The 27,302-nt window shown below is 33.2% G+C and overlaps 1 protein-coding gene across 3 annotated transcripts in view; it reads right to left on the bottom strand.

Moving 5' to 3' along the window:
* Window positions 1-14,749: 14,749 nt before the first annotated feature.
* LOC134136312 (cadherin-7) overlaps window positions 14,750-27,302 on the bottom strand; it is a 70,529-nt gene continuing 57,976 nt past the window's right edge. For 2 of the 3 annotated variants that reach the window (XM_062568109.1, XM_062568108.1), the window contains exons 10-11: window positions 24,339-24,590; window positions 14,750-16,978 (exon numbers count right to left, since the gene is read on the bottom strand). In XM_062568109.1, the coding sequence (XP_062424093.1) occupies window positions 16,485-16,978; window positions 24,339-24,590 (746 nt within the window). In that variant the 3' untranslated portion in view covers window positions 14,750-16,484. Of the gene's footprint in view, window positions 16,979-23,650; window positions 23,663-24,338; window positions 24,591-27,302 lie in introns of all 3 variants that reach the window. The other variant, XM_062568110.1, reaches the window with a different exon arrangement.

The raw sequence follows: 27,302 nt of genomic DNA on the forward strand, positions 1-27,302 counted from the left end.
CTGACTCATCCCTTGAAAGTTACACCTGCTTTGGGAAATTACTGTTCAGAAAGGCACATTGCATTACCTCGGAAACAGCTGCGACTGCATGTGTATATTTAGATAGAAAGTATTTCACTTCCTTCACATTTCTGTCTAATATGCCATTTACTTTTTATTTAAGCTGTTAATGCAGTCAGTCCTTTGCTATCACATCTGCTCTCTTATACTCTTGAATCTACCCAGCTGCAAAAGATGGTGCTGATACACCTCTGGTGACAGAGCTGCATTTTTGTTACATCAAGAAAGTCTTTAAGAGAAAGAGTAAAAAATATTATTAACATATATAGGACCTGGAATATAAATTCCATGCACCATCCTCAGAGGATGCAATGTTTCATCAAGACAGGTCAGCTAATAAAATCAAACAAGGTGGCTTCATTTCCTTTCATTTCACTTCACCATCGAGAAAAAAGGGATTTGTCTGAAAGACAGATGTTTGGCAGAAATGAGATCTAGCCAGGGAAAAAGGAGACTGAAATCATGGAATCTTGTTATCATTATTACTATTTTTTAAACTGGAGTTGAATTACTGAGTGGCCTTGAGTAAGTCACTTAAATTGTCTATAACCTCATTCCTAGCCTTTTCTGTGGAAACAGGCCTCTAATACTTATCTGGCTAATTATTGTTAAGCTTGCAAAATACTTTGAATATCTCACACATAATGCACAATACAAATGTAAAGTTTTATGATTATGACTATTATTCTCATTCTGCACTGATCTTTCCCTAATTAAGGGAAACAATTGCATTCCTGATTTAAAGGTAGAGTGATTCAGCTATCAGATAAGTGAATCTAATATTCTAAGGCATTCTGCTTTCTTCAGATGAAGGATATGTATTTTTTAAAAAAATGTATCTTGTAAAACTATTATGTATAAATTACTAAACATTACTTCAAAACAAATAAACAAACAAAAAAAAGAAGAAATGAGAAAATATAACCTGGAGTTTCCTACTATGTCTTTACTAGAATAGATCAGAAAAGGCAATGGAAAAGAGACATTTATTACATACAACCAGCTAGATAAGGACACTCCAGAGCAAATAAAGCAACTTTCTAATGTTTTCACCACTCGGTCTTGGGGATGACTTCCTTACCACTAACTTAATGGCAAGTGATCATCCCTTGAGTCCATGAACAAGAAATGCCAGGTAGGCACCTGAAAGATTTTCGGTATTGATAGATCCCCTTGTGAACCTGTCCGGTATCCTATGACCAGTCTCCAGGCACTTAGCAGATGGAAAGCAAAAACCAGCACAACAGGAAAAAAAGCCAATTTGTTCATCTGCAGGGAATCTCAGAGACATCTAACATCCATGAAGAACCAAAGAAATAGGGTCCATATTTCTTGATCAGTAAAGCATTTAAGCCTTATTTCAACTAGCTTTGAAAATTTCAGTGAATGGAATACACTCAACCTTTCATCATAAGTTTAAGACTGATATATTTTTTCTGTTACATGATCCCTTCTATAATCTTATCATCCTCTATATTAGAACCAAAACATTAGAAAGGCTATACCAGAATTTAGAAATATCCTTTAATTTTATCTCTAAAATTATTCATGATGATTTATATCCCTATGATCATGTACAGTATTATCTTCTAAAACAGATATCTTGTCCTTCTAATATTTGTACTTTTGTTTATGAATAAAGTCATCATGTCTCAACATTTGTTTTACTATATCTGTTAATATCATTTAAAATGGAGTTTTTCATTCTCATAATTATCTTTATAGCCTTTTCTGAACCTACTTCAGGTTAATTTTGTTGGTTTCAAATGAGTAAGATTATAGAGATTATTTTGAGAGAGAGACTTCCAGCATGTTATACAATAGGAGTAATATTTTTCTACATCTACTAAGAATACCTTGCTTGATACATCCCAAAATTTCACTAGCCTTTTCATAGTCAAATCACACTGACATCCTATGACTCAACAGTGTGTCCAGATTTTTTCCTTCATCACTTCCAATTGATGTGTTTTCCATTTATTGGCTAAATTCTACTCATTAATCCTAAAGTATTTATCTTCATATTTTATATTATTAAATTTAATTCAATTTCTATTGCTCTAGTCCACAATTCATCCTATTCTTCTTGTTATTGATGTCATCTTCCTGAGTATGGCTAACACTTTCCATTTTGTGTTGCTTACACATTTCAGAGCACACATTTGCTTTCTGCATAAAGGTCGCTAATGAAAATATTAAACAACTCTACCTTGAGCATAACCACTGAGGATAATCACTGCCCAATTTCTTCTCAGTCTGATAGCTCTTTCTGATGTAATCTGAGTCACTGTTACCTAGCTATTTGTAATTTCTGATGCACCTCAGTCTATTTGAAATACCATATCCTATAGGGAGATATATTAAGTGTTTTACTTAAGCCTAGGTGAATTGTATGGACTTGACTATGATGACCTAAAGCATCAGTCATTAGAAAATATGCAGGTTTTTTTTTATACACACACACACACACACACACATACATTATATGTATGTAGTAAGTCTAATGTGATGTACCTTTCATGAAATCTTGCAATATATTCGAGTATCCACTGACTTCCATGTACTTGGTAACCTTTACTCCAAATATATTCTAAGATGTTGCACAGCATTGATGTTTGTACAGTGCTGTGTTTGCTGCTCTTATAAAGCATTGCCATCATTCATTCATAGTATTGGACTTGCAATTTCAAGGGATGATTCTTTCAAGGAATAGATTTTTCAGGAATAGAGACTACATGACTATCTAGATTTTGTTACAGCATACAATATTACTTTTGTTTCCATTTCAGATATCATAATTTCTATTAACTACTCTATTTTTGATGATGTTACCATTATTTTCCTATATAGCAGTCAAATTTTGAAAACTCTGGATCAAAATACTCCTTTGGCAATTGGAATACTTTAACCTTGATCTTTATCACTTCCTCGGTAGGCATTAGTTTCACTTTTCTTCTATTTCCTACACCTGCTCACCCTTTTCTATATCTATCTTTGTCATTGATTCTTGTAATATTCCTTGAAAAGTTCAGCTTACTTAGATTTTGTCCATTTTCACTTTATTTTGGTACCTTCACACTGAAAATATAGCCACCTCTCCTGCAGATTCTTTTTACCGTTCTTTGTATTTGTCTTCATAATATTCTATTTGAAGTGTTTATCCATTCAGGAAGTCTTGTACTTCACCCTTGTCAGTTATTCTTCCCTCCTTTTTTAGTAAAAGCTCTGGATATTTTTTGCTTTTTTGACAGAAAATAATTATTTTTCTGTTCTACATTCAAATCCTTGGGTTCCTCAGTCAGGCAAGTCAACTTCATCAATTAGAAATAAGAAACTAAAATCTCAGAGGCTCATTTATGCCTTGTATTTTACCACGCCAGTCAGATTAATTTCTGTGGTTAATTCCATTATAAAATATTTTCTGCTTGCTAAAACTGCATTTAAAACAGCTTATCTTACTGTCTCATTTCACTACTTGGTAGAGGCATTTGTCAGCCTTGTGTACAAGAATATCTTGTCCCTACCATTATTAATGGCATCTATTTCACAATATGTGTCTAGGAAATTGTAGTTTTCATAATTACCAAATGGTACTTATTCCTTCCATAATCTTCCTGAAATTGTTACATACTGAATATCTGCAATTTCTTGTAGGTTAAATGAAAAAAAATAAATAAAATAAATAAATAAATAAATAAATAAGGAAAATATTGGAACTTTGTCATAAAATGATTCTAAATAGTGTGTAAAATAGTAAAATACATCCCTGGTACAATCATTACTACGATTTGAAAGTTGGAGATAGCAGCTGATTAGTTCATATCAGAAAGGGTTTAAAACTGACCTTCACTTGATAAGGTTATCAAGTTAAGCCTGATTTATCATTGCTTAGCCAACTTTTCTTTTGTTTCTAATACTCTTGTAAAATTGAGGATTAGAACTCATCACTCCAGTGTGACTTAAAAAAAAAGCCCCAAAAGACCTGAAGGGGAGCATTTTGAACATTTTGAATGTGATGGGTATTTTAGCCTCAGTGTTACTTCAGTACTTTTCATCTTTGCTGAGACTGCCAACAATTTAATGGTCAACAGTAATATGAACATTATCCTTTATAAACTAGTCTCAAATCACAAATTCATTTGACATAGGTTCCCTAATAGCCACTTGAGAGTAATGTAATGTCTTTCAAATGTTATTGGCTAGCATCTCCTTCCCACTGGCAATTCATTGTGTGTAAGAAGGGGGTCTTCCTAATTCATTTATTATCCACTTCCTGAGACACAAAATCCCTTTTCATACCCTACACAGCACCACCATTTCTTGATTTTTTTTCTTTTAAAATCTATCAAATGAATGCAGAGAAAGGGAAAAGTTTAGTCAGTATATTGGTTTAAGTCTTCTGTTTGATTTTAATGAGCAACAGGGAAAAATCCTGGTCACTTGTAAAATTAATGGAAAAATTTGTTCTAATGAACTCTAAAGGCAGTACTGCCAAAACTACTACTGATAAAACAATCCAGTACTGTAGTCTAATTTTTCAATCTAAGGATTTTATTTCCTTGTAGTGAGTGCACCTGGTACATCTTAATTTTTCTGAGACTGAGTGGCTGTATAATAAAGTAGATATATTAGAGGAGGGGAAAAAAAGTGAAGGGGAATGAGAAGAGAGAAAAAAACAGAAGAGTGAAGGAGTACAGGAGTAATGGAAGTCTATAAAATCATGTGATCAGCCATTTATTTTCCAGCATGACAAACTTCTAAAATACTGATGGACTACCACTACTGATTGGCCTTTAGATTATCTTCTAACATTACGATATGCATTTATTTTTATTTGTGACTTAGGAGAAAGTAAAATTTATTTGCTTGTAGAATATAGTTACGTTTTTAGTCTCCTGTAATTTAGTAATTTCAAGTTAACAAAAGTTAAAAAAAGTTAAAAAAAAAAAGATGTTTCATGAGCAATTATAGCAGTACCCTCTAAGGCCAGCTAGCTTGCTATTCTTTTAAACCACAAGATATTCTGATTCTATACTTCAGATCATATTGAGTGTCAAAAGGATTAGTTTTATAAAAAACTACAAACCGTAAAAAGAGAAGCTTTATTATTGACCTACTGTATGGTTCCTCATGCAGCAGATGGAGAAAGGAGACATAGCAACTGAAAAATAATTAGAAATGATGAAAGTCTTCATTGTGAACTAAAGATACCAAAGAAAGATCAAGGAGGCTTTCTAAAGAATTTAGCTTATGCACTTTAATAGGACTTGTGCAGATAGAGTTTCATGCGATTTGGACATTTGCAGATAAAAGACTGATATGTTCTCTTTCACTGTAATAACAAAATATAAAAAGGTGAAAGTTATATATGACCCCTTTTTTTTTTCTCCTATAGCTTGATTTCCTGCAGTTGAGAGTTCTGTCACGTTTCACTTTCCAGACAGTGTGGTGCTGATCCGATCTCGAGGGAAATCGGAGATAGGGAACAATTCTGCTGCAGGCCCTAGGAGGTGTGTAGCTGTCACCCACTCATCGGTTAGGTGGCTAAATACCTTTGGAGACATGAGCTTCGACTTTATTCCCTGAAAGATGGTCTGAATCAATCCAGCTCCTGCACTAGGGCAAAATTAATGACATCACATTGCATAAATTGGATGACAAGTAAAGCAAACTACTAATGTACTTTGTACATTAACAAAAAGTCCTCTTTGAGTGCTTTAAGCTTATCCTGTATGTCTTCTGTTTTTTTTTTTTTTTTTTTTTTTTTTTTTCCCCCCATTTAAACATGTTGAAAATAATCACTGGAACACATGTTCTCTGAGGTCTTATATAGATTAGAGAAGAATTTCAGTTTCAGAGTATTGGTGTGTTTCTTAATACAATTTTTGCAAAAATCCAGCTTTAGTGGCCTAAATCTTCAAGAAATATTTCACACAAAACATCTTCAAAGAGTACAATCAACTTTAAAATTAACAATTCACTGATTTTGTTTGTATGAGTTTGCTTGTGTCATTTCTACCCAATGTCAAATTACAGAAATAAAGTAACAGAACAAAATCTGTTTTGTCATTGAATTTGATGATAGTTTACCTAAACTGCCTTCAGTTTTGATTTCTAATAGAAGTAGTGATTACTGGTGTATGTGTCTCATAAACTATTTCCCCATTTCTGAAGGGAGCTCAGATTTTTAAATTTATTGGGTTTTATGATTAAATGGTAAGAATGATGAATAAATTCCTTTTTCTGGTGGAGCTTTTACCTCAATAAAGTTTATATTTATTAGATTAAGATTAAGATTATTAATTAAACCTTTGTCTTAAATCTGTTTATGTTTTGCTCTAGGAACAGAACAGATTATAACAAGTTTCAGCAACTGAAAAAAAAATAGCTGAGGAAGATATACACTCTCAAAACATTTCTTGGTTACTTGCAAAGGTAACTTCTTTCACATTAGAACATCAACTAAATATTTGTCTTTATCTAGCTAAATTGTCAGCATAAAGGTGTTCAGATTTCTTTATCCAAGCAAAAAGTATACTAGCTGTCCCATATATCTGTCAGTGCCAAACTTCGCTCACTATTTCATTATGGATTTGAGAGAACATTATTTCAAAGACAGAATGAATAAGTAAATTCATTCAATCTCTCTCTCTTCATCTGAAACTTCATAGAACATAAGGTGTATGAAATGAGAGTTTGTGAAAGTATTGGCAACTTTTATTTGTTGTTTTTCTACAACATGACATTCCATAGGCATGACTAACACATTTCATTTGTATGCTTTCTAATGCCAAATCATTTTCAGGAATGTTTGTTGTCCCTTAATGCTCTCTTGCCATCCCATATACAACAGTGAAATTACATTGCCGCAGGAACTCAGGAACCCAGGAACTATTTATCTATGAGTATATTTCATAATTTCCATTAATTTAAAAAAAAAAAAGGAGAGAGAGAGAAAAGAAAAAAGGAAAGACACAGATGTATAAGGTGCCATACTGTTTTCATTCTTAAAAGGAAAAAAAAAAAAAAAGAAAAAGAAAACACTCTGTTCTTCTTTAGGCATTTGTATCAATAAAAGATATCGAAGATAGATGAATCACCCAATGTCACAGAACAGAGCAGTGACAAATAACAGGACAGATTACTTGGTATTTTGACAATGTGTCTTTCAGCAACATCATTATTAAAAGTAACAGTAGTATTAGTCATATTGCTATTTTGTTTGTATTGCTATGTTGTTAATATTAGCTATATTGCTGTCCTGTTTAGAAAGCCTAATAATAGTCTAGGACCAATTATATGAAGCACTATACGAAGAGAATTCAAAAAAAGTAAAACTTTTCTCTAATAAATTTCAACTAGATAAAAAGATAACCAGTGGATGGAAAGGATGAAGAATAACACTGTCACTCAGCATGGTCTCTGCATACCACTGGTCTTAAATGTGCTGTAGATGAGAAGGGATTCTCAATCACAGCTTTGACATGTGTTTTCTTTACCTCTCTGTTACTGAAAATTCACCAGAAGACATCTAGCATTGTGAGTTTTATAGAACACAAAGACTAAACCAAATATAAGTAAATATAGCATATATAACTAATATAAGTAAGATAATATCAATGATAATAATCTGCTGAGATAGATACATACCACTGAAAGATGCTTCCTTTGCTCATTTCTTGCTTTCCAGCCTATGAACTTTCACAGCTCTCTTCTACATAGCCCTTTCTTGATTTGGTAGACATTTTCATTATCTATTTCACCTTTAAGGTTTGACAACTGCATCTCACTGGCTATGTTACTCTTTCTTGGAGTTCTCACAATATCAACTGCATGCCTCCTGGTCTACCTACTATGCTTCCTTCAGAAGCTTCTTCAGGACGATCGTGCTCTAACAGTCTCAGAGAAAATACAGACCCTCACAGAGGATCTGTATACTTCATTGTCATGACTATGGAAAACTTCAAGAGTGCCATGAGGAAATTCATGTGGAGTGGCTACTAGAACAGAAGCACACTCTGTATAACGTATAATCTAAAATTTATTTACTAAATGGGATGTGTCAGTGATTGTGATTCCCATTCTACTACGCATACACACACTTCTCACTTACTCAGATGAAGTTTTCTACTGCATCTTTGTTTTTCTAGCTCATGATGGATTAATCTAATGTATTCAAGGTGTTACTTATCAGAACAGTGCTTTCTGGAATGCTTCAGCCCTTTGCACAGAATCTAAAAAATTGAAAGAAAGATTCTCCAAACTGAAGGGCAACGTGGGAGAAATCTCGAGGTGTTTATCCGAACATTGCATGATGTCAGCTGTCAGGGCCATGATTTAACAAATTATTATTGAAAAGCCTAAATAGGGACCTTAAGGACCTTAAATTCCTGTTCAGCTTTGAGGCAGGCAAGGAAAGGAAGAGACGTGAGATAGCAAACAGTTTCAGGGTGACATGGACAACACGAAGAGCAAATGAAATGGCCTCTGCTGCTGCACTTTTAACAGATATGAGGAAGAAAGAGAACTTTCCGATGCGCAAGGAGTGGAACTTAGGCCCAAATTAGGACAGAAGATACAGAATTGTATGGATAAAAAGAAAAAATTGTAGATGGTAGGCAGGAAGACTTGGCAAGACTTAACACAGGCCACATGCTTTTGATCAGTTAACCTGAGACAGGTTACATACTTACAGGCATCTGAAAAATCTGGAACAATCAGAACACATTAGCTTCATCTGAAAATGTTGAGATGGCTATTTGGTTTCTGAAAATAGTATGCATTTTGTGCAACGGTCCAATTAGGACATGTTCCATTCTTTAATTCTTATGCTCTGAAATACAATAACCCAAACGACTGTACTATACTATCTGTGAAAAAGTTCTTGTCTATTGATATTATTGTTTTCTTAAAAAGAAGGAATCCTGCAACTGGTTGGGAGGCTTTTTTTGCCACATTCCTCTGCACTGGCAGAAGAACAGTGCAGCACCTTACATGTTTTTGCATTATGGCTGAATGACAGGAGTTCTGAATCTCTGTTTTCTTCAGTTTATTTCCAAGGTACTGTAGTTTTTTAAATATAGTTTTATAATGTAGTAATGGAAAGACTTCACAGATTTTATAGTAGATGTTTGAAAATTCTTTTCATGAAAATGATTTGTATGTGAGTCAAGATGGTCTACCTTAATCTTTGAATTCTAATAACAGATATTGAACTATCTTAAGCCACAGTGAAAAAATATTGATTTTCTATATAATACGTTAATCTATATCTCATGATCAGCTGTTCCTAAGTATTAATTTTTGATAATATTTTATTTTATTATTAGATAATAGTCTTCGCTGGAAGACAAAGTATATGTCTACTTTTAAGCTAGTTTACCAAGGTCACATAACACTAAAAAGTAGGAAACTATTAAATCCTCTTCCTAATTCACAAGCTTTGACTTTGACGCTGGCTTGTTCTGCATTCACCTTCTACACGTGACTACTACAAAAGATAATGAGTGTGTACCCAAAAGAGGAAAATGATATATTAGCAAAAGCTTTAGTGTCATATATTATCTGTGAGGGCAGAGGATGGAAGATGAGAGAAGGACAGAAAGGGAGAGACAAAGTATGTATCCCTTTACTAACCTGTTTTAAAGAAGGCATTTTTTTCATCACTTAAATCTTCACTGTCCTTGGAGGTAAATATACTGCACTTTTTCATCCCTGTAGCTGTTGTCACAGTCAAACTCCAGTAGAAATTGTATGGAAAAATGAAATATGAACAAACATGCATCCTTTCCTATATAGAAATTGTATCTACATCAACAGATTGTATGTCCTATGAAAGTTTCATTCATGTGTTCATTGCACAAAAACTGGCAAAAAAATGATGTTTTGGGGAGCAATAAGTTTCTTATTAAGCTTTCCTCTTAGATAATTAATCTTTCTCCTTTTTTGTTTTATTATTACTATATTGTCATTATTTGAATAGGAAGCTGAGGCCAAGCCAAGTACTACAGAATGTTGGAAGATATTGTTCCACAGGATGGAAAAATTATTAGCTTGGACAAAAATGTTTTCCAGTGGCATCTAGTAAAATATTATTTTCCACATCTTTAAGTCACATGTGAACCAATAAAAACACCAGGAAAAAACTTGATACACTTAATCTTTCTGTCATTTTGTTACTCCCATCTCATTCTGTGTTAGTAATCTCAAGCAAAAGTGAAATAACAAACTTCAGAAGAATAAGGTTATAATCAATTTGCGTTGTGCCTGCAGTTATGGAAGTCAATAAAGCTATACATGGTAACACTGTATGAGGAAAAGTATTGCCATCTGGTTGTCATAGCATTAATGAAAATTATATATTTTCTGAATTTTAGAGGGGAACAGCTTTTTTTTTTTTTTTTTTTTTTTTTTTTTTTTTTTTTTTTTTCCCTCTCTGTCAGGATTTCATCATTGGTCCTTCATCAAATGTAAGCCTTTTGTAATGCTATTTATAATTAGATATCAGAAATGACTTTTGAACATCAGAGTACTCTTTGTAACAGCAAGGTTAGTTGTACACTGCTGACAGAAAGTAGTTTATGCCATTAAAAATATATGAATAAAAAGCTTGTATTATCACAAAAACGTTGATTATGGCTCATAGAAGGGGAAAGGAAGTAAAAGACATCAAGCAAAATGAAAGAGTATCCAGTCCAAATCAACAGTCCATTCTCTTGATGCTGTCAATGGTCATTTATCAGTCTCTCCTACCAATGTATAAATCTAGATATGACTTGAAAGTCAAAGAGAGGTCTGCCATGCTCTTCCACATGGCCAGGATTTCACCTAAAACTTTTAGGTGCATTAGTAAACACCTTTTTTTTTCCTCACCATTTCAACGGTGTGATAATAATAAAGGATGTTATGATCTTTAAAGAAATAAAAGGACATTAAAATTCAAAATGATTGATTCAAAATTCAATCAGTGTGTAGTAGAGTACTAGGGTAGAGCAAAAATTGAAGGATTACAATAAATGTCAATGCACATAGGGCATTTTGTTCTTGTACAATTTCATTTTTATATTTTTTTTCCTTTTTTCTATGCATCAAGAGTATCATATAAATGATAATCAGGAAACTGTGGTACAAGTAATGAACCTCAAAAATTCTAAGATTTGGTTTTGCTAAACATGCAAAAATTACTGATAGTAGTTTCTGAAAATGACAACATATTTTAAAGTTGTGAGATTAGACTGTTATGATGATGTGAAGGATGATGTTAATGGCAGCTTAACTATGGTATTGCTGAGCTCATTTTTAAAAGAGTGAGCATTATATTTACTGCAGTCTGTTGATATTTTTGTTTAGCTTTTTCTCCTTCGCTTCTTGACATCAAAGGGAAGAAACATCCCAGGCTGTTATTTAGTCTTATTTACAAAAGAAGAGAAGGTGAGTTTATAGCTGTGACTACAGAGCAGTCAGGATACGTGTGTTTGACGTGCTTTTGACTAAAGTAAAAAGGAAAAAAAGTAAAATTTAAATGAAAAACGTGAACTTATCCAAACTTAAGCTCTTCACCAAAAATACCAGTTTCAACAAGAACAAAAATCAAAAAAAAAAAAAAAAAAAAACTAAAAACCTACATGTCTCAGATAGAGAGACCATCAAGACTAAATAGAAAGGCCTAAATAGAAAGGCCTAATAAACAGCCTTTTAGCTTTTATGATGATAACTTGTGTCTATGATTCCCTGTTGTGTCTAATTTAGACCCAGTGTGATTTCACCTTGACGTACAGTGAAAACAGATTTGGACTGTGGTGAAGTGGGTGAGGAGTAAAGGAGTAGCAGTCCACTTTACCATCTTCTGAATTAATTTTGGTCAAAAACATGAAAACCAGTTGATTTTATGTGAGGAGAGTCTTAACAGTTTTGGCTGATTCTAAGAAATATTTTTTCTATATCAGAATTACTAATAGGACAGACAATAGGATTACTAGCAGGACAGGGATTTGAGGACAGTGATAATTCCTTAGTCTACTCTCTAGTATAACAAGGCATTTTAAAATAAAGACTGTGTGGAATGGTGGAATTTTTAAATATAAAACTAATTTTAGGGAATATGTTTTCACATATGAGAGCAGAGGAGAAGTGTGAGTATGACACACACTATAGCATCAGAACTATTTCTTATGATTTCTTATGATTTCCAATGAATTCTTGCAGGAATTTTCTACTGCTATTGAGTTTAATTAAATATGTAGATTCCTTGGCAATCTTATGTGAATACAATGATCAGGTGTGTGTGTGTATATATATATAATTTTTTTCATGTGACATTTATCCAATATATTTCTGTTTGCAACTGCATGGTCTAAGGTTTAACAGATTTTATGTATCACATTCAAAGATTGAGATCTGGTAACATATACCAAGAAATATATAGCATTCATACATGGATATTTTGTTTTCATTCCCTTAAGAACTACAATATTTCTGTTGTGTTCTTTGACTCTTGTAACTCAAAGAACCGAACAGCAGGTAGATGCCCATAAAAAAACTCTTCTTTGATTATGGCTTTGAAGGCCTTTGGTTATCTTATAGACTTTTCTCTTTCTGTGAAATAAATAGGATGACATTTCTAGCTTTCATAACTCACTTCTAAAGTCACAGTACAATAACACCATGCTTGATTCCATCTAATTACCACTGAGCACACAGAGGTGCCTCAGAATGGCATTACTTTACATAGGTTCTAAAATAGAGAAAAATCTCACATTTAATAAAAATAAAACCAGCCACTGGATGGGCTGCAACCAATAATTTACTATTACCTTTGCAATACACAGTTGTGTCACTGTGTGTTCACCTTAAGTTCTTTAATGATCTTAAAAGTCAGTGCAATGACATGCTTTCAGAGTGGCAAAAAGAAGATAGGAAATATTTTGTTCTTAATGAGTGTCTATGCCTGAAGGACTGACAGGGACAAATAATTGAGAAATGACACCTTAGCACTTCAAAAGGAAATTCCTAAGAGTGTCCTTCCCCCTCAAAACAATTTAAAAAAGAACAGGCAAGATAGAAGCAATATAATTTTTTATTCTTAATTTACTGGAGGAAGGAGAGGTTTCAACTGGTATGAAATTTTATAAGTCCTGGAGTGATTGTATCAACTCAGCATCATAACTATTAGGCTTAAGAAGAACTGTGTTATAGATTTATGTAACTCTATTGAATTCAGTCAATCTTACATTGGTTAATGTAGTATTCATGTCTTTAATTTTCTTCATATGGGAAAACTTTATCTTAATTTTGTTTGTAGTATCCTTTCCAAAGGAAAATGGAAAACTTAATTTTAAAAATCCTATTCAATTGTGATTTGGTGGAAGAAAAGAGTGATGATATTTCACTATAAGATGAAAGTGGTTGGGATGTTTGTCATATTTTTTAAGGAAGATTTTTATGGCCTGTAGGTAAATATTGTAACTCTTCAGAAAATAAAATAATAATAATAATAATTATTAAATATGTTCAAATAATTCCACAATTATTCTGAAATGGACAAAAAATAAGAGTTCTTATATTTCACATTATTTGATCAGTAGAATATTCTTTATGACACAAAAGTAAGGAATTTAAATCAAATTATAAACTGAAAACCTGCATTCATGCTAATTTTTGAAGAGCATTATATAGAATATCTAATATGTATACCATATATATGTACCTAGTAACATCTTTCATCAAATATAAAGAATTTTCATCTTTCTTACTATATAATACGTCAGTAGGTAAGGATATGTAGTATAGCAACAAGCTTACTGGATTATTTTAGAATTGCGCAACAGAAAACAAAGAATTTTTATGCCATTAAGCAGAGTGAAATGAATTTCTTTCCATAGAAAATATGAAAAGATAACATATTTTCAAAACAGAGGAGCTTGTTGTTTTTTACAAATGTAGGAGATGATGGAAAAGCAAGGGAATTGTGCTGTTTACTCTAAACTACATTTAAATCTCCTTTGAGCATTATGTGCTAAAATCAGCACTTTTGACATCTTAATCCAGATGCAGGAATTATCTTTCCACAAACAACAAGGAGATTTATATGAAACTGTTCTCTCAGCACCTTTCTGGTTTAATACCTGCTTAACTCCTGCAGCACATTTCACTCTCATTGAACTACATACAGTTTGCATATTTTCTTTTTTATTTTTATTTTTATTGAAAAGCTTACATATGTGACTAAAAGTCATGGGCAATATCTTTCAGTTCCATTACAAAATCCGTCATATATATATATATATATATATATATATACACATACATACATACATATATATATATATATATAATTTGATACAACTAGAAGCAAATCTACTGAATTATGAAACAATGATTGTCTACCAAAATGTAACTCAAATTAAATTTCCATGTTGTAGATGATTAAAATTATTTTGTTTTTCTCTGATGAAGCTGAAGGCCACTTTCACATATTTAATTGAGAGTGCCGGGTTGCAAAAATTACGACGCCTTAATGATAATTTCCAAAATTCCAGCTTTTTGTCACCCGTACAGTAGGATTTTTCATCAAAGATTCTTTTTTTTTCTTTTCTTTTCTTTTCTTTTCTTTTCCTTTTCTTTTTCTTTTCTTTTTCTTTCTTTTTTTTTTTTTTTTTTCAGAAAGAAGCACTTTTAGAGTGAGCATCATCCTTTATGGAGTACCTTCAATTCACAGACATAGGCCCAGTCCTGCAAACACTTACATATGCCTCTCAGTAATCATAGGCAAGTCAAGTCATTAAGTTTGCAGGAGCAGAGTCTGACTTAGCAACTCATCTACGGATCATCTAAAACAAAACAATCTGAAAGAATATTCAAAAAACACTATTGTTACTTTAATATATGCCTTATTATCTAATAATAAATCATGAAAGATGAAGTATAAATATCATCATAATCATAAAAAAGTTGTCTTATTCTAAGAAATCCTACTTCAAAATCATACAGTATTTTAACTGACAGCAGTTGTCCTTCTGTTTGGGCACTCCTGAATCAGTGTAGAAATTATGTGTAGTGAAGTTAACTCCTTTGGGGGAAAATATCTATGTGCAGCAGGATCTAAAGATGGATACTGGAGTTAATAGCATTACATTGCTTAACATATGAAAGAAATTTAAGTGAGTCTTTTACTGTGATTCATCAGCAGCAAAAGAGAAGGGGAAGGGGGGAAGCTGGGTGTTTAAAGTCTTCGAAGCATATAGGATGTTTGACCTTGAAAACTAAATCTTGCATTAAAGATGCTCCCAGCTACCTCTGTAGTCTTCTTTCCAAAAATGCAGTGTACAAATATTTTATTTAAATGTCTCAGACTTTGTACTGGCTCAGAAGAACGACTGCATGTCCTTGTAGCTGTTCTCCTTTCTGAGAGATGAATGGTGGGCTCGATTGCTTTACTGTAATTTCTCCATTTCCATGCTTCATTTCCTACATTTATCTGAGACTGGAGAAAAATCAGCACGTTCTGACAGATCTAATACTATGAGGCAATAAAATGGACCTGAATTTAGTGGAAATTGGAGCTCCAAAATAAATATAACACTTTATGTCAAATAATAATAAAAAAGGATAAATTCTCCTGTACAAATCAGAAGAGATAATAAAAAAATAGCAAATAGATAGCAACTTTTTTCTGTACTTACATGGGCATCAAATATTTTTTCATCTTTAAGACTACCCTTCCATATTTCTTATTTTATGGGGTTTATAAACTACTTTGGTAAGTCGATGACAAACATTGCAGGATTCCATAGTAAAAAATGTAATTTTTCATAAAATTACCTAGGAACTTACAGAGACTTCCAATTAAATAGCTCCAAGGACTAGCAAGAACAATTAAAAAATGATCTCCTGTGCTTTTGTCTGTTTTGTATCTGTCTTCCTGTTTTTGACCTAGCAAGCTGCGTGCAACACAGCAAAGAAAATTTGTCAAAAAAGTTGAATTTGTAAATATCTTATATTGTAATGTTGCATTGAATGACATATTAGATTTGTTGATTTGTTTCTTCTTACACTTATCTCTGATAAGAGACTCTGCCTTCTAGATATAGCAGGAGTGTGAAGGCATCTACAGAGTGTCATTGGCTCGTTGAGGTCACAGCGTGCTACCTACCCCTGGAAGTCAGTTGCCTCTGCAGGTACCTGAGGGTTGCTATCTATTTGAACGTGGCTGAGCATTTCATTTTATCAAAAATGCCATCAAATGCTCAGATTCTGTGTGGTCAGTGCAGTCCCTAGGACAAGTCTAATGACAATATGTTTCACCAAGGCAAAAAAAACCTAACCGGTTAAAAATGGAGAAATATGTACAACTCTCTTCAGTCCGTACAGTTGAGTTTTTTATGTTTTAGTATTCTTCAGTGCATTTTCAAAGGAAGGGTCCAAGGCTATGAGTATAAGCAGTCTGGTCCAGTGCCATACATATCTGCGAGGCGTTTAAAACGAGGGCCCCAGTCACTGAGGTAATCGTAATTCTGATCAGAGTTTGAACTGATGGAATCTAACGAGCTGAGCGACTCCGCCACGGAGCCGTTCCCCTCAAAGGCATATGTCTGCAGGGAGTCGTACGGAGGGGCGCACGGGTCCACGTCCGCTTCTTTTAGTCTCTCCCAGATAAACTCCCTAAAAATGACGTTGTCTGGGATGCTTTTAAATGTCGGTCTGCTCAAGAATTGAATCTCGGGCGTCACATCCCTTCTCGTCTTGGTATCTCGGATGATGTTGAGGTTCCTCAAGGCAGCCATGTCAAAAGCCTCTGTATCTTCCTCTCCACCACCCTCATCATCATACCTCACAATGTTTTCTCTGATATCTCTCTCTTCATCAAAAATAAGGGGCTCTTTTTTCCGTCGCCTCATGGTGACGATCAGCAAGACAAGAACTGGAACATAAAAAGACCTGAGTTTGAGCAATGCTAAAGTTGGAACATGTTTTCCCTAGTGTTGGAAACTTTTATTAACTTATATGCTAAAGACCCAAGGAAACATCAGGCAATTTATGCAGTTAGATTTCAAATTACTAGTAGATTCTAAAATGGCTTTTAAACGAAGAGCTTTTTAGATGTTAAAGAATCTATTTCCAAAGCCATTCTGAATTAATGTCTTCATCTCTAATTCTATATCCTATGCTATCTGCTAAACATAAATTTTAGGACTGGTTCACTCTGAATATTACAATCTCATAGCCATGAAATAATAAAAAAAGGACCTTTTTCTGAACTCTCAATAGCCCAAGCAGTAAAAACACATTCATAAAGTAACTGAACAGAATTTAACAATCACAGTTTGAGAAATGACTGAATTAAAGAAGATGGCAATTCTCTGATAAAAAATACCGTTCCTAAATTGGAGAACTCTGAACTGTTAAACTGTGTGTGAAATAAGACTCTTTTAGTTCATGGATTAAAAGTATCTCTATATTAGAAAATACTTCCCTTTAAAATGCAAAGGATGGTGCTACAGTCTTACGTACTATGTCCAGCGAGAATTACTAGGGCTAGAATTTACTAGATCAACCAGTGCTATGAAAAGTAATTATTTTATATTCTAATCCTTAAAGTTTCTTCTTTCAGTTTGAAAGCTTGTATTAAACTACAGGGACAGCCAAAAGAACCAGGAGGAACTAATTTTAGGATCCTCTTTTTCAAGTACGGTTTTGGTAGAGAAACAGCATTTCTGACACACAAAACATGGAACAAGTAATATTAATATTGTATCCATATGTAGGACATGATGGAGTGTTATTCATTCTCCTAAAAATAATTAATATTATACTGTAGCATCTGGATAACATTTGCTGAGTTAATGATGCTCCTAGAAAAAAGAATGCTTTGCTATTACTGTAGAAATAGCAGTACATTAAAAAATGAGTGTCCTTCCATACTCAAATAATCTGTTCTGATTTAATGTTTGTTTTTAGTCTTAAGAATATGTGATTATATAATTTACATGTTTCAGGTTTACATTCTTTACTTAGAGTACTCTATCCCTACTGAATGCTATAAAAACTTCTCAAAAATAAAAGGTTAATTAAGCTTGAGCTGTCCTTAAGTAGTCTCATAAGTGTCCTCCATAAATTATATATTGTATGACTATCATTCTCAAAAGCCTTTCTTTCATGGAGGAATTTTTAAAATCAGTATCAATCTAGTCATAAGTAAGAATGATTTAACATGAGAATCACTTTGTTAGAATAAATCCGGCATTCAGATATTGTATGTGTTGAAACCTGTATCATTCTTCCTCAAATATTGTGCTACTGTTTAGAACAGATTAAAACATAAGCTGAACTTAAGGACAAGTCTTCTGCAAATTTTTTTTTTTTTTTTTTTTTTTAGTTGGAACAAGTTCGTATTTTCCTGACGGTTTTGACAAATAGGCAATCTGAGGCAATATTTTTTTCTTTTTTTAGGAGGGCGAGGGAGAGGAGGTAGCTACAAGGAACATATCTAATGATCCATCTATTAGCAGACGCTTTGTGACTGTAAATTATTGCCACATCAGCTACTTCATTTCTTTTCTTCCCCATAGCATCCCCCTGACTGAATTCAGGAGCCACCAGTATGGGGCATGTTGGTTTGAATAACACTTATAAAGCAGTCTGAGAATACAGAATTTTGACCTTTAAAGGGACTTTTGTGCAATTTCAAAATATTTTGATATTAGTATAACATAAATTGAGCTGTAAATTATAGAACACAGAACATAAAATTGCCATCATAAAAACATTTGCTCTTCATTCTAACCAGAATCTTATCAGATTTCTTTATAATAAAAGATATTTTTAAGTGAAAGACAAATTAGGTTGCTGACAGTACAAATCTGCACCTAAGCTTAGGTTACTTTTGACAGAACTTTTAATTTTTTATTATTTTTAACATTTACTGTCACAATTTTTATTGTCATGTAATAAGCAGCTAATCATTTCCTTTACTCAAGTGTAAATGTGTTTTTACACCGCTGTCATTCTTAACAGACTTCATTTTGAGAGTTAAATACCTGCTAATAAGTGAAAAATATAAAACTTAGTAGGAAGGTCTGCCTGGAGGTGCAATAAAAATCAAGACAAAATGAATGTTTTATGTAGTATGCCTTGTACATCTCACACTTTCTTGAAGCCAAGAAAAATATGAAATCTTTCTAAAGGTTAAATATTTTAGCATTTAGGTGGCTTTATGAGATTATTAATTTCTAATTTTCCAATGGCTATGGCCAATAATATTTAACCTCTAAATGAACAAAGCTTTCCCAGCATTGCAGGAAATGCAGAGATAAATACAAGTCCAGAACAAATTGCACTGATATCTAAAACAAGTGCAAATGATTTTAAAGTTTATTCATTTCTCTTTAAATCGCCCTTTTTTTCATTCCCCGTGCCTACATTTATCACAAAAGCTGGTATCAAGGCTGTAAGTAGTGTCTGGATGAACATCTAGCAAACCAAATTTTAAGCCTTTCAGAGCAGAAATAAAACACAGTCAAAAAATTGTAGGGACGCACATATTATACATTGAGGTCGTTAGTTTGGCTCCATATTAGGATGCCACATTCATGCTGCAGAGTTGAAATGGCCAAGCTAATTTCATGTTTCATATACCATTTAACAAATAAATAAAATAACTGATTTTAAAAGTATCAATTTATTAAAAATGAATAACCAGAATTAATAGAAATAAATCTATAATAATGTTTTGTTGAGCATTAACTGGATTGTTAGAAAGGTTGATTTTGTCTCACAGGTAAAATAGTCTAGAGAATTCTTTTCCTCATGTGTGTATTAGCTGAGATAAAACCTAGTTGTATCTTTCTGTCAATTTAACTATAACCGTAATATTGGTAATTTCTGTTTATCTAAATCAGTTTCTAAACAAACACCTTTAAATGCAAGAACTGATTCTTGTTTTGCCATTTTGCAGCACGTTTTTATAGAAATACTATTAAATTTCCACTTTAGTATCATCCGGTGCAAAATCCGATTTAGTTCCGCTTCCTGAGTATGTTCCTCTGTTTTAATGTTTCCTTTTGCGCTCAAGGCAACCGCTACATCACTGCTGTAAAGAAGTCATCCTAGCCCTGAGACAGCCCAAAAAGGAAGACCACAGGCAGAACTAAGCAGAAAGGAGCAGAGTTAAACCCAAGCAGGATCATTACCGCACATATACTACATCCCTAAGTCTGGCATTTACTATAACAATAAGCCACATCAGCTGTGAGCAAATAAGCACATTGGTTTATGCCCTAGGTGAGTCATGAGTCATAAAGCTGAAAACGATACCTCAGCCCTCTAAGCAGCATGCTTATAGCTTATTTATTCATACCTCCTCATTGCTACAGTCAGATGAGATTTGGGGATTACAGCTAAAACTAAGGAACTCTGTATTTAATTCCTAGTTAACAACCTTCATATTTAACTGTTGCTTAATCAGCTTGGATTATCATTTTCAAAGTAACTAATCTTTGAATGTCCAGACTGAGTGACCTAAATAGACTCAGATTTTCTGTACATCCTGGGAGATGTATCACCCTACAAAACAAGTTCTGCATTGCATCAATGACCTTTTAAAGGTCTCAATTTTGATACCCCAAAATTAAACAATTCATAATTTATTAATTTTTAAATATAAGGTAAAAATTTCCACATACTAGATTGTCACATCCTGTGACTATCTTAAATACTTAGAATAAGGTCCTTAGGACTGGGACTGCTTCTTCTTGTTTACTAATCATGCAATTAGATGTATGCTAATTTAATTAGGGTCTTATAGGTATAATGATGATAATAATGAATTCTCTATCTTTCAATCGACAAAGTAATAATTTGAATCTATATTTTGAAATTTAATCAATGTATTATTAAGTTGTAAAATCTAGTGCCAGACTAAGAGGCGGCTTTCTTTAAGAAAATGGGTGGTACTAATAGTTTATATTTAGAAGCATGGAAGACAAAAAACATGAAAGAGCATGATGTCATGTTCTTAAATATGATTGGTTTATCTGCAGGTGAAAATTCTTTTTTATGTGATTTTACATACATACTTTATGCTACATAATTATTATAAAAGCAATTACTGTGTCTAGAAGATGTTAACTGAAAAACAAATTACCTGGAAGTAAATTATCATATAATTTTCAGAGGAGTTGAAAAAGCTCCTATTTACTTCTCTAAAACTTATGTACATTCTAAATTCCCTGCACATTATTATTACTCTTTTCATCTGTTTTTATAGAATAAATTGTAAAGACTTTTTTTCTTTAAGACACAGTCCAACTTCAAAATAAATAATTATAAAGATTTTCTGAGTAGTTAACAAAGTTCTGAAGCTTTCTTATGGAATAAAATTTAGAACTTAATCTCCATCAGTCAGTTTGAGGAAAGAGGAAAACTTTGGTAAAATGTTGTTGACTTCTGAAAACTATTTTACTTCCGGGGGAAAAAAAATGACCACACCAAGCATGCTATATTTAATTGTAATGAAATAGTAAAATTTAGTAAGTCTTCCTTCTTACTGTCAATGCTCATTAAAATTGAACAAAAAGTAAAAATAATAACAGTAACTAATTCCACCGAAGCAGTCAGAATCTTGATAGAGACAAACACCTATTTCTTAGACAAAAGGGCGTACAGAGCAAGAACTAGTAACAATGAATGTGATACTACTTTAAGAAGATAAGAGTTTGCTGCGAATTCAGGATCTAGTGCCAGAATGCATGCATTCCTGACATTTATGCACATCTCATCCCTTCCTCTCTTTGCAACTGGGAATCACACTGAGATGATATTGTCAAGCTTCTTCTACATGACTGCATTTGCACTGCATATTAAGCTTGGGTCAGAAACCTTCTTTTGGTCCTGTAGCCTGTCTCCTCTATTCACTGATAAAGACTGATAAATTCACTGACTTATGTGAAGAGGCACATCCCTTGGTCTCAGTTCTGATGCCGTTTGCTAATAGCCTGAAGCCTGTTTTTTATGCAGAGAACTTCAGGATTTCTCTCAGGAATGGAGGGAAGGGGGAGAAGGAAAATTCATAGCAGCACTACCATTCAGCTGATCTCAGGAACTTACTTCTAGGAACAGGAGGAGAAGAAAGACTCTGGCACCAGAAGAGCAACAGGACTTGACTGGGGCTCTCACTGGGCAGCAGTAGTGCTTAGACACCTTTGCCCTGCTGAGACTGATACCTAGCTGGGCACACTACAGCAGCAGGATGCAAAACCAAGATGCAGGATTCAAAGCCAGGGTTAGCCTACAAAATAAACATAGCCTAAAGAGTGCTTGCAGTTTTGAATTGCAGTACCAAAAAGGGACTGCTTAAGAAGAAAGTGATGGGAGCACATACAAATATCTATTTGGAAAAACAATGATGACACATTCAGGTAGTCAAATTTGGAAATCCAATTCTTTGACAACTAAAATCAGTGTCAAAGGTGGTCGTCTACCAGATTCCTCTTCAGGGCACAGGACATTTGCTAGACACTATATCCAGAGTGCTTGTCCTTAGCTCTTTACCAAATTCTTGTTCTGCACAGTGTAAAAGTGACTGGAATAAAAACTCAGGTTATCCAATTGGTTGTATTTGAACCCTACCGTACTGAGTAGGAAAAAAAAAAAAAAAAAAGTTATTGCCTGGCAACTTGTTGGGTCTCCACTGAATGCTTTTCCCTGAGAAATATGGCTCCTATTTAAGAAAAGCACATGCATAGACCAAGTTATCTTGTAATTTATAGTAACTTCTTACATATGTTTCAGCAACTCCATTTGTTTTTATAAAAGAAATAGTGGTATTTAATCTGGGGATGAAATAGATTGCTATTATTGCAGAACACTTCTTTACTCTGGACCAACCAGTGTTTTAAATGGATGGCACTCCATTAATGTCAATTGTTCGATGCCACTTGATACCAGAAAAAGATCTAACATTAAATATCTTTTTAAACCACATCAGTTAGCTACTTGTCCAAATAATGTTCATTGGGGAGTATTACTGGCCTAGAAATGCTGCTAGAAAGATTGTGCACAGAAATTTTCGTTAACATTGTTGATAGTCATTTGGTCTCATTTCTCCTTTAACCCTGTCACTACCTAAGCCTAACCATATGTTAAGTGAGTTTAAACAGTCGCATGATTCTTTCTGCCACAAACCTGGAAAACCATGGAAATGCCATCTGCCATATACAGACATTGAGTTTGCTATATGTAAGCTCACTGTAGAGGTAATGTTCTTTTCTTATTCTGTAACGATGATGAAGGAAGATTCTGTTTCAGTTTTGGTCCTACAAATACATCCTTATGAAGGCTGGGCCCACTTTTTTTATATATATATATCACTTTAGAAATGTTCATATCAAAATTAAAACTTCTTCTTAATGTCCTACAGTGATGCAAATAAAAGTCACTATGTGATTGAAATATAGTCATGAAGAAAACTGTGGATAAAAAAAAATCATTTGTTCTCACCTATGAAAATTACTTAATTAACAGTGGCAGATCACTGGGATTATAAAAATTTGAGAACACTACTGTCTTCCCTTTTCCTTAAAGCTGGTGTATGCACTCAGGGAATACACTAATCTCTCCATAGATAAGAACACACAGGAAAATTCTTGCATGCTGAATTGAGTTATATATAATGAGATCTTTCTAACAATAAATAAAAATGCAGCTCTGCTTATTTGCATCCTGCAGGTGCATATGATCCTTCATCTTTACTCTCAGACCTGGACTTGTTGATAAATGCTAACCAAATTAGTCTCTTGACACAGTTCCATTATTTTCAAACCGGTTGCTCTCCCTGTCTTTTATCTAGTTACAGTTTCACTGCATAACATAAAATCCAGTTGTGCTAACAATTGTGCTAACTATGCAGAAGATATAGATGTTCAATTAAATACAGTGATTCCCATCCATAAATTACATCTGTTGCATTTTTGTATGTCTTTTGTTCTTTACAAATCAAAAGATATTTTTAAAAAGTTATATCTCTAAAAGGAAGCACACACTGATATGGATTATACAGTGAGTAATCTGAAAATGACCAGCTATGTTAAACAAGAGAAATATTTGCATAAGCTTGCTGTTTCACCTGCATTGTCTATCTCTGAACTGTTATAGCTGATGTAACTGATCATTTTCCTTCTAATATTATTTTATAGATATAATTGGAAGCAGCTTAACTTTTTTCCTTTTTTTTTTATTTTGCTATAAATTGAATAGAAATTAACAGTAATAGTAAGAAGACGTACCTAGCAACGTCAAGACACAAGCCAGTATTGCTATCAGAGCTCCAGTGCTAAGTCCTGCAGGCAAGATGTATGCCTCCGCATTGCACGTCTGAGCAATACCATCTGCATCACAGTCACAGACTCTGATGGTGAGGGTGTTAGTGCTACTAAGCGAAGGTGATCCGCTGTCCACAATGAATATTGGCAAGTAGAAAACAGATTGTTCCTGTCTCCGGAACCCATTTCTTCTGGTTAGCACTGTTGCAGTGTTATCTAAACAGATGAATGAAAATGTAAAATATATAGTCTATCTAAAATACAAGTCCATAAATAACACAACCTTTCACTTAAAAGACTATAAACACTTATATTATTTTAATGAACTTTTCTTTCCTGTTCATACATTTTTGGAGTTGCAGAAATAGGATCAGCAGTGAATTCATACTCAGTTAAGCAAATTCCTAATCATACAAATCATATAAAGATTTCTCATTTTCACTAAGGATTGTTTCAAAATTGTGGAATTCTGTTAGATTTTAATTATGCTCACAGTTCCACAGTCTAGATGCATAGTTGAAGATGAGATCACTGTAAGAGAAGAGGAGAAGAAAAATCGCCCTTCAATGATCAGATTAAATATCTATATACATAATTCAGCTCTAATTTCCAAAAATCTGTTTCAATTATTCACAAATTAGGTAATATTTTAATGGAAATGATGAACTTATTCATGAGGAATAAGCTCTGAAAACAAATGCTTATTCCAGATGCAAAAAAGTCCAATTTATGCACAAACACAGGTATTGCACATGTTAAAAAGACATGCACTTGTTTTCAGTCTCAGCTGAGTTAGGAATCTGAAAGAGAACAAGAATATGTATAGATTCACACTTGTAACCTCTATGGATGGCTTACTCACGTATTTCCATCCATTTCTCTAAAGTTGCTAATCACATCTCAGGTAATTTTCTATAAAAAAAATAAAAAGATTTCCTCTCTGTCATGATAATGAAAGAACAAAATAGCTGAAATGTGATTAATACCTACTAAGCAAACAAAGATGGGGTTTAAAAGCTTCGGTAAGCCACACAAATAGATGCCATAATCAGTCTCTAATTTTAACTTTGGTATTACAGAAGTAAGAAATGGGTATTATTTCCTTATGGCTGCTGACTGAAGTCATCAAATGCCTGGCTAATCAAAAACTGACTATATCATTTTGATACAAACTTATATTTTAGTTAAATCTTTTAAATAATACTAAAACTAGCAGTTATCAGGAAAAAAATGTTTTCTATCTCACACTTTTTCCTACTTTAAGATTATACAAGTTAAGAACAACACAGAAAGATTTTATTATAGTGTGAAATGAACACCATTATTTTCAAAGTGTATCTTTGGGGTCTTCTGACAAACATTTGGTAAATATTCCATCAAAATCAATAAGAGAATTAATATAATCAAGCTAAGATGTGTGCTTCATTTCTGTTCTGAGTTAGGTCAACTTTTTAGTCGACATGCTGTAGAAAATCTGTGCAAATTTCAGTGTATAATGCAGGTTGTCAGCTCCTAAGATGTAGGGAGATGCATCTCCTAGAATTTATAAAAAAGCCTAGTGAGTCAATCAGTAAGTCAGTCAGTCAGCTGATCTTTCTTTCTGTCTGTCTGACTATCTATTTATCTATCAATTTATAGACAAATATATAGTCCTGTATAGATATCATATATATTTTAACATCTGTCTAGGTATACAAACACTGTTGCACTTAGCACCATAACATGAGATATGTATAAAACTGAACAATATCAAAACAGGCAACTACTGGTTTGTTTTGTAACACCATTGATTTTACCAGCAATGCGAAGGATGTATTGTGATGGTTCATGAATTTAAGTTCTTTGGAACAGTGCCTATCTTTTCATTAAATACTTCGCAGTACTTCCACCAATATCAGAGTTGTGAACAGAAACTTATTCTATTTTTTTATTTTTATTTTGATCATTATTGCTAATACAGTCTTTAGCTTGTAACGTTAAGTTACTCGTAGGAAGAAGATTAAGCACATCACTAACTGCGCGCAGAATAAGGCAATAAATATTGAGAGCTCTTATGCTTAGTTTTATTGTTATGCAGGACTGGAGAAGTATTGAAGCCTGAATGTTGTTCAAAGTCCATCTGTACAAACAGTGCCCTTTAATTTAACATATGTCTATTTTTCTTACTTTATTAATAGCAATGACTTTGTAACTCTGGGTAGTGCCGATACATAAAGAGCAATGAAAGAGGCAGTATCTTTTTCTTCTATTTGCTTCAGTTATTAGTTAAACTGACTGACACATGCCCAGCTGTCATGCTATACAATGTGGTAATGAGAACACTGATTGGAAGTGTGTTCTCGGATATTTTAACTAATAGATAGGTGAAGTCAATGGGAGTCTACATAAGTCTTTAGGGAAATAGTCATATGAAGTTTACGCAAATATTGTAGGTAGCTTTCATTTTAAAAAGCATTTTTCAGTAGATGGTATACTTAGTGAAAAGAATTTTTTTTCCTAAAAAAAAAAAAAAAAAAAAAAAAAAAAAAAAAACTCTCATTTTACCATGTGCTCATTTTTCATACCCTGAGTTATATTAATAAAACATTAAGTCCTGGACATTTTTCAGTCATTGCCCCAAGGTGAAATCTAATTTAGATAAAAACCTATAAATACAAGGGAAAAAACATGAAAAGAGTGACTTCTGAAAAAAAAAAGTAGGATTTGAAGCTTCTTTGTTTGGCTCAAGGCTTTAAATGATTCAAACAACAGCTTCATCCACTTGACAGATAATCTACAGATAAAATTACTTTGGAGGCTGATTGTACTTAAATTTAAGTCCTTACCAGAATGGAGGTTTATGTAGATGATAATCACCGCTATATTTTCAAAATGAAAAGTGTTGATAGTGAATATTTACCCAGCCAAATGTCCTGTCACATTTGTATT

Source organism: Rhea pennata, chromosome 2, assembly GCF_028389875.1.
Source record: "Rhea pennata isolate bPtePen1 chromosome 2, bPtePen1.pri, whole genome shotgun sequence".
Classification (NCBI taxonomy): Eukaryota; Metazoa; Chordata; class Aves; order Rheiformes; family Rheidae; genus Rhea; species Rhea pennata.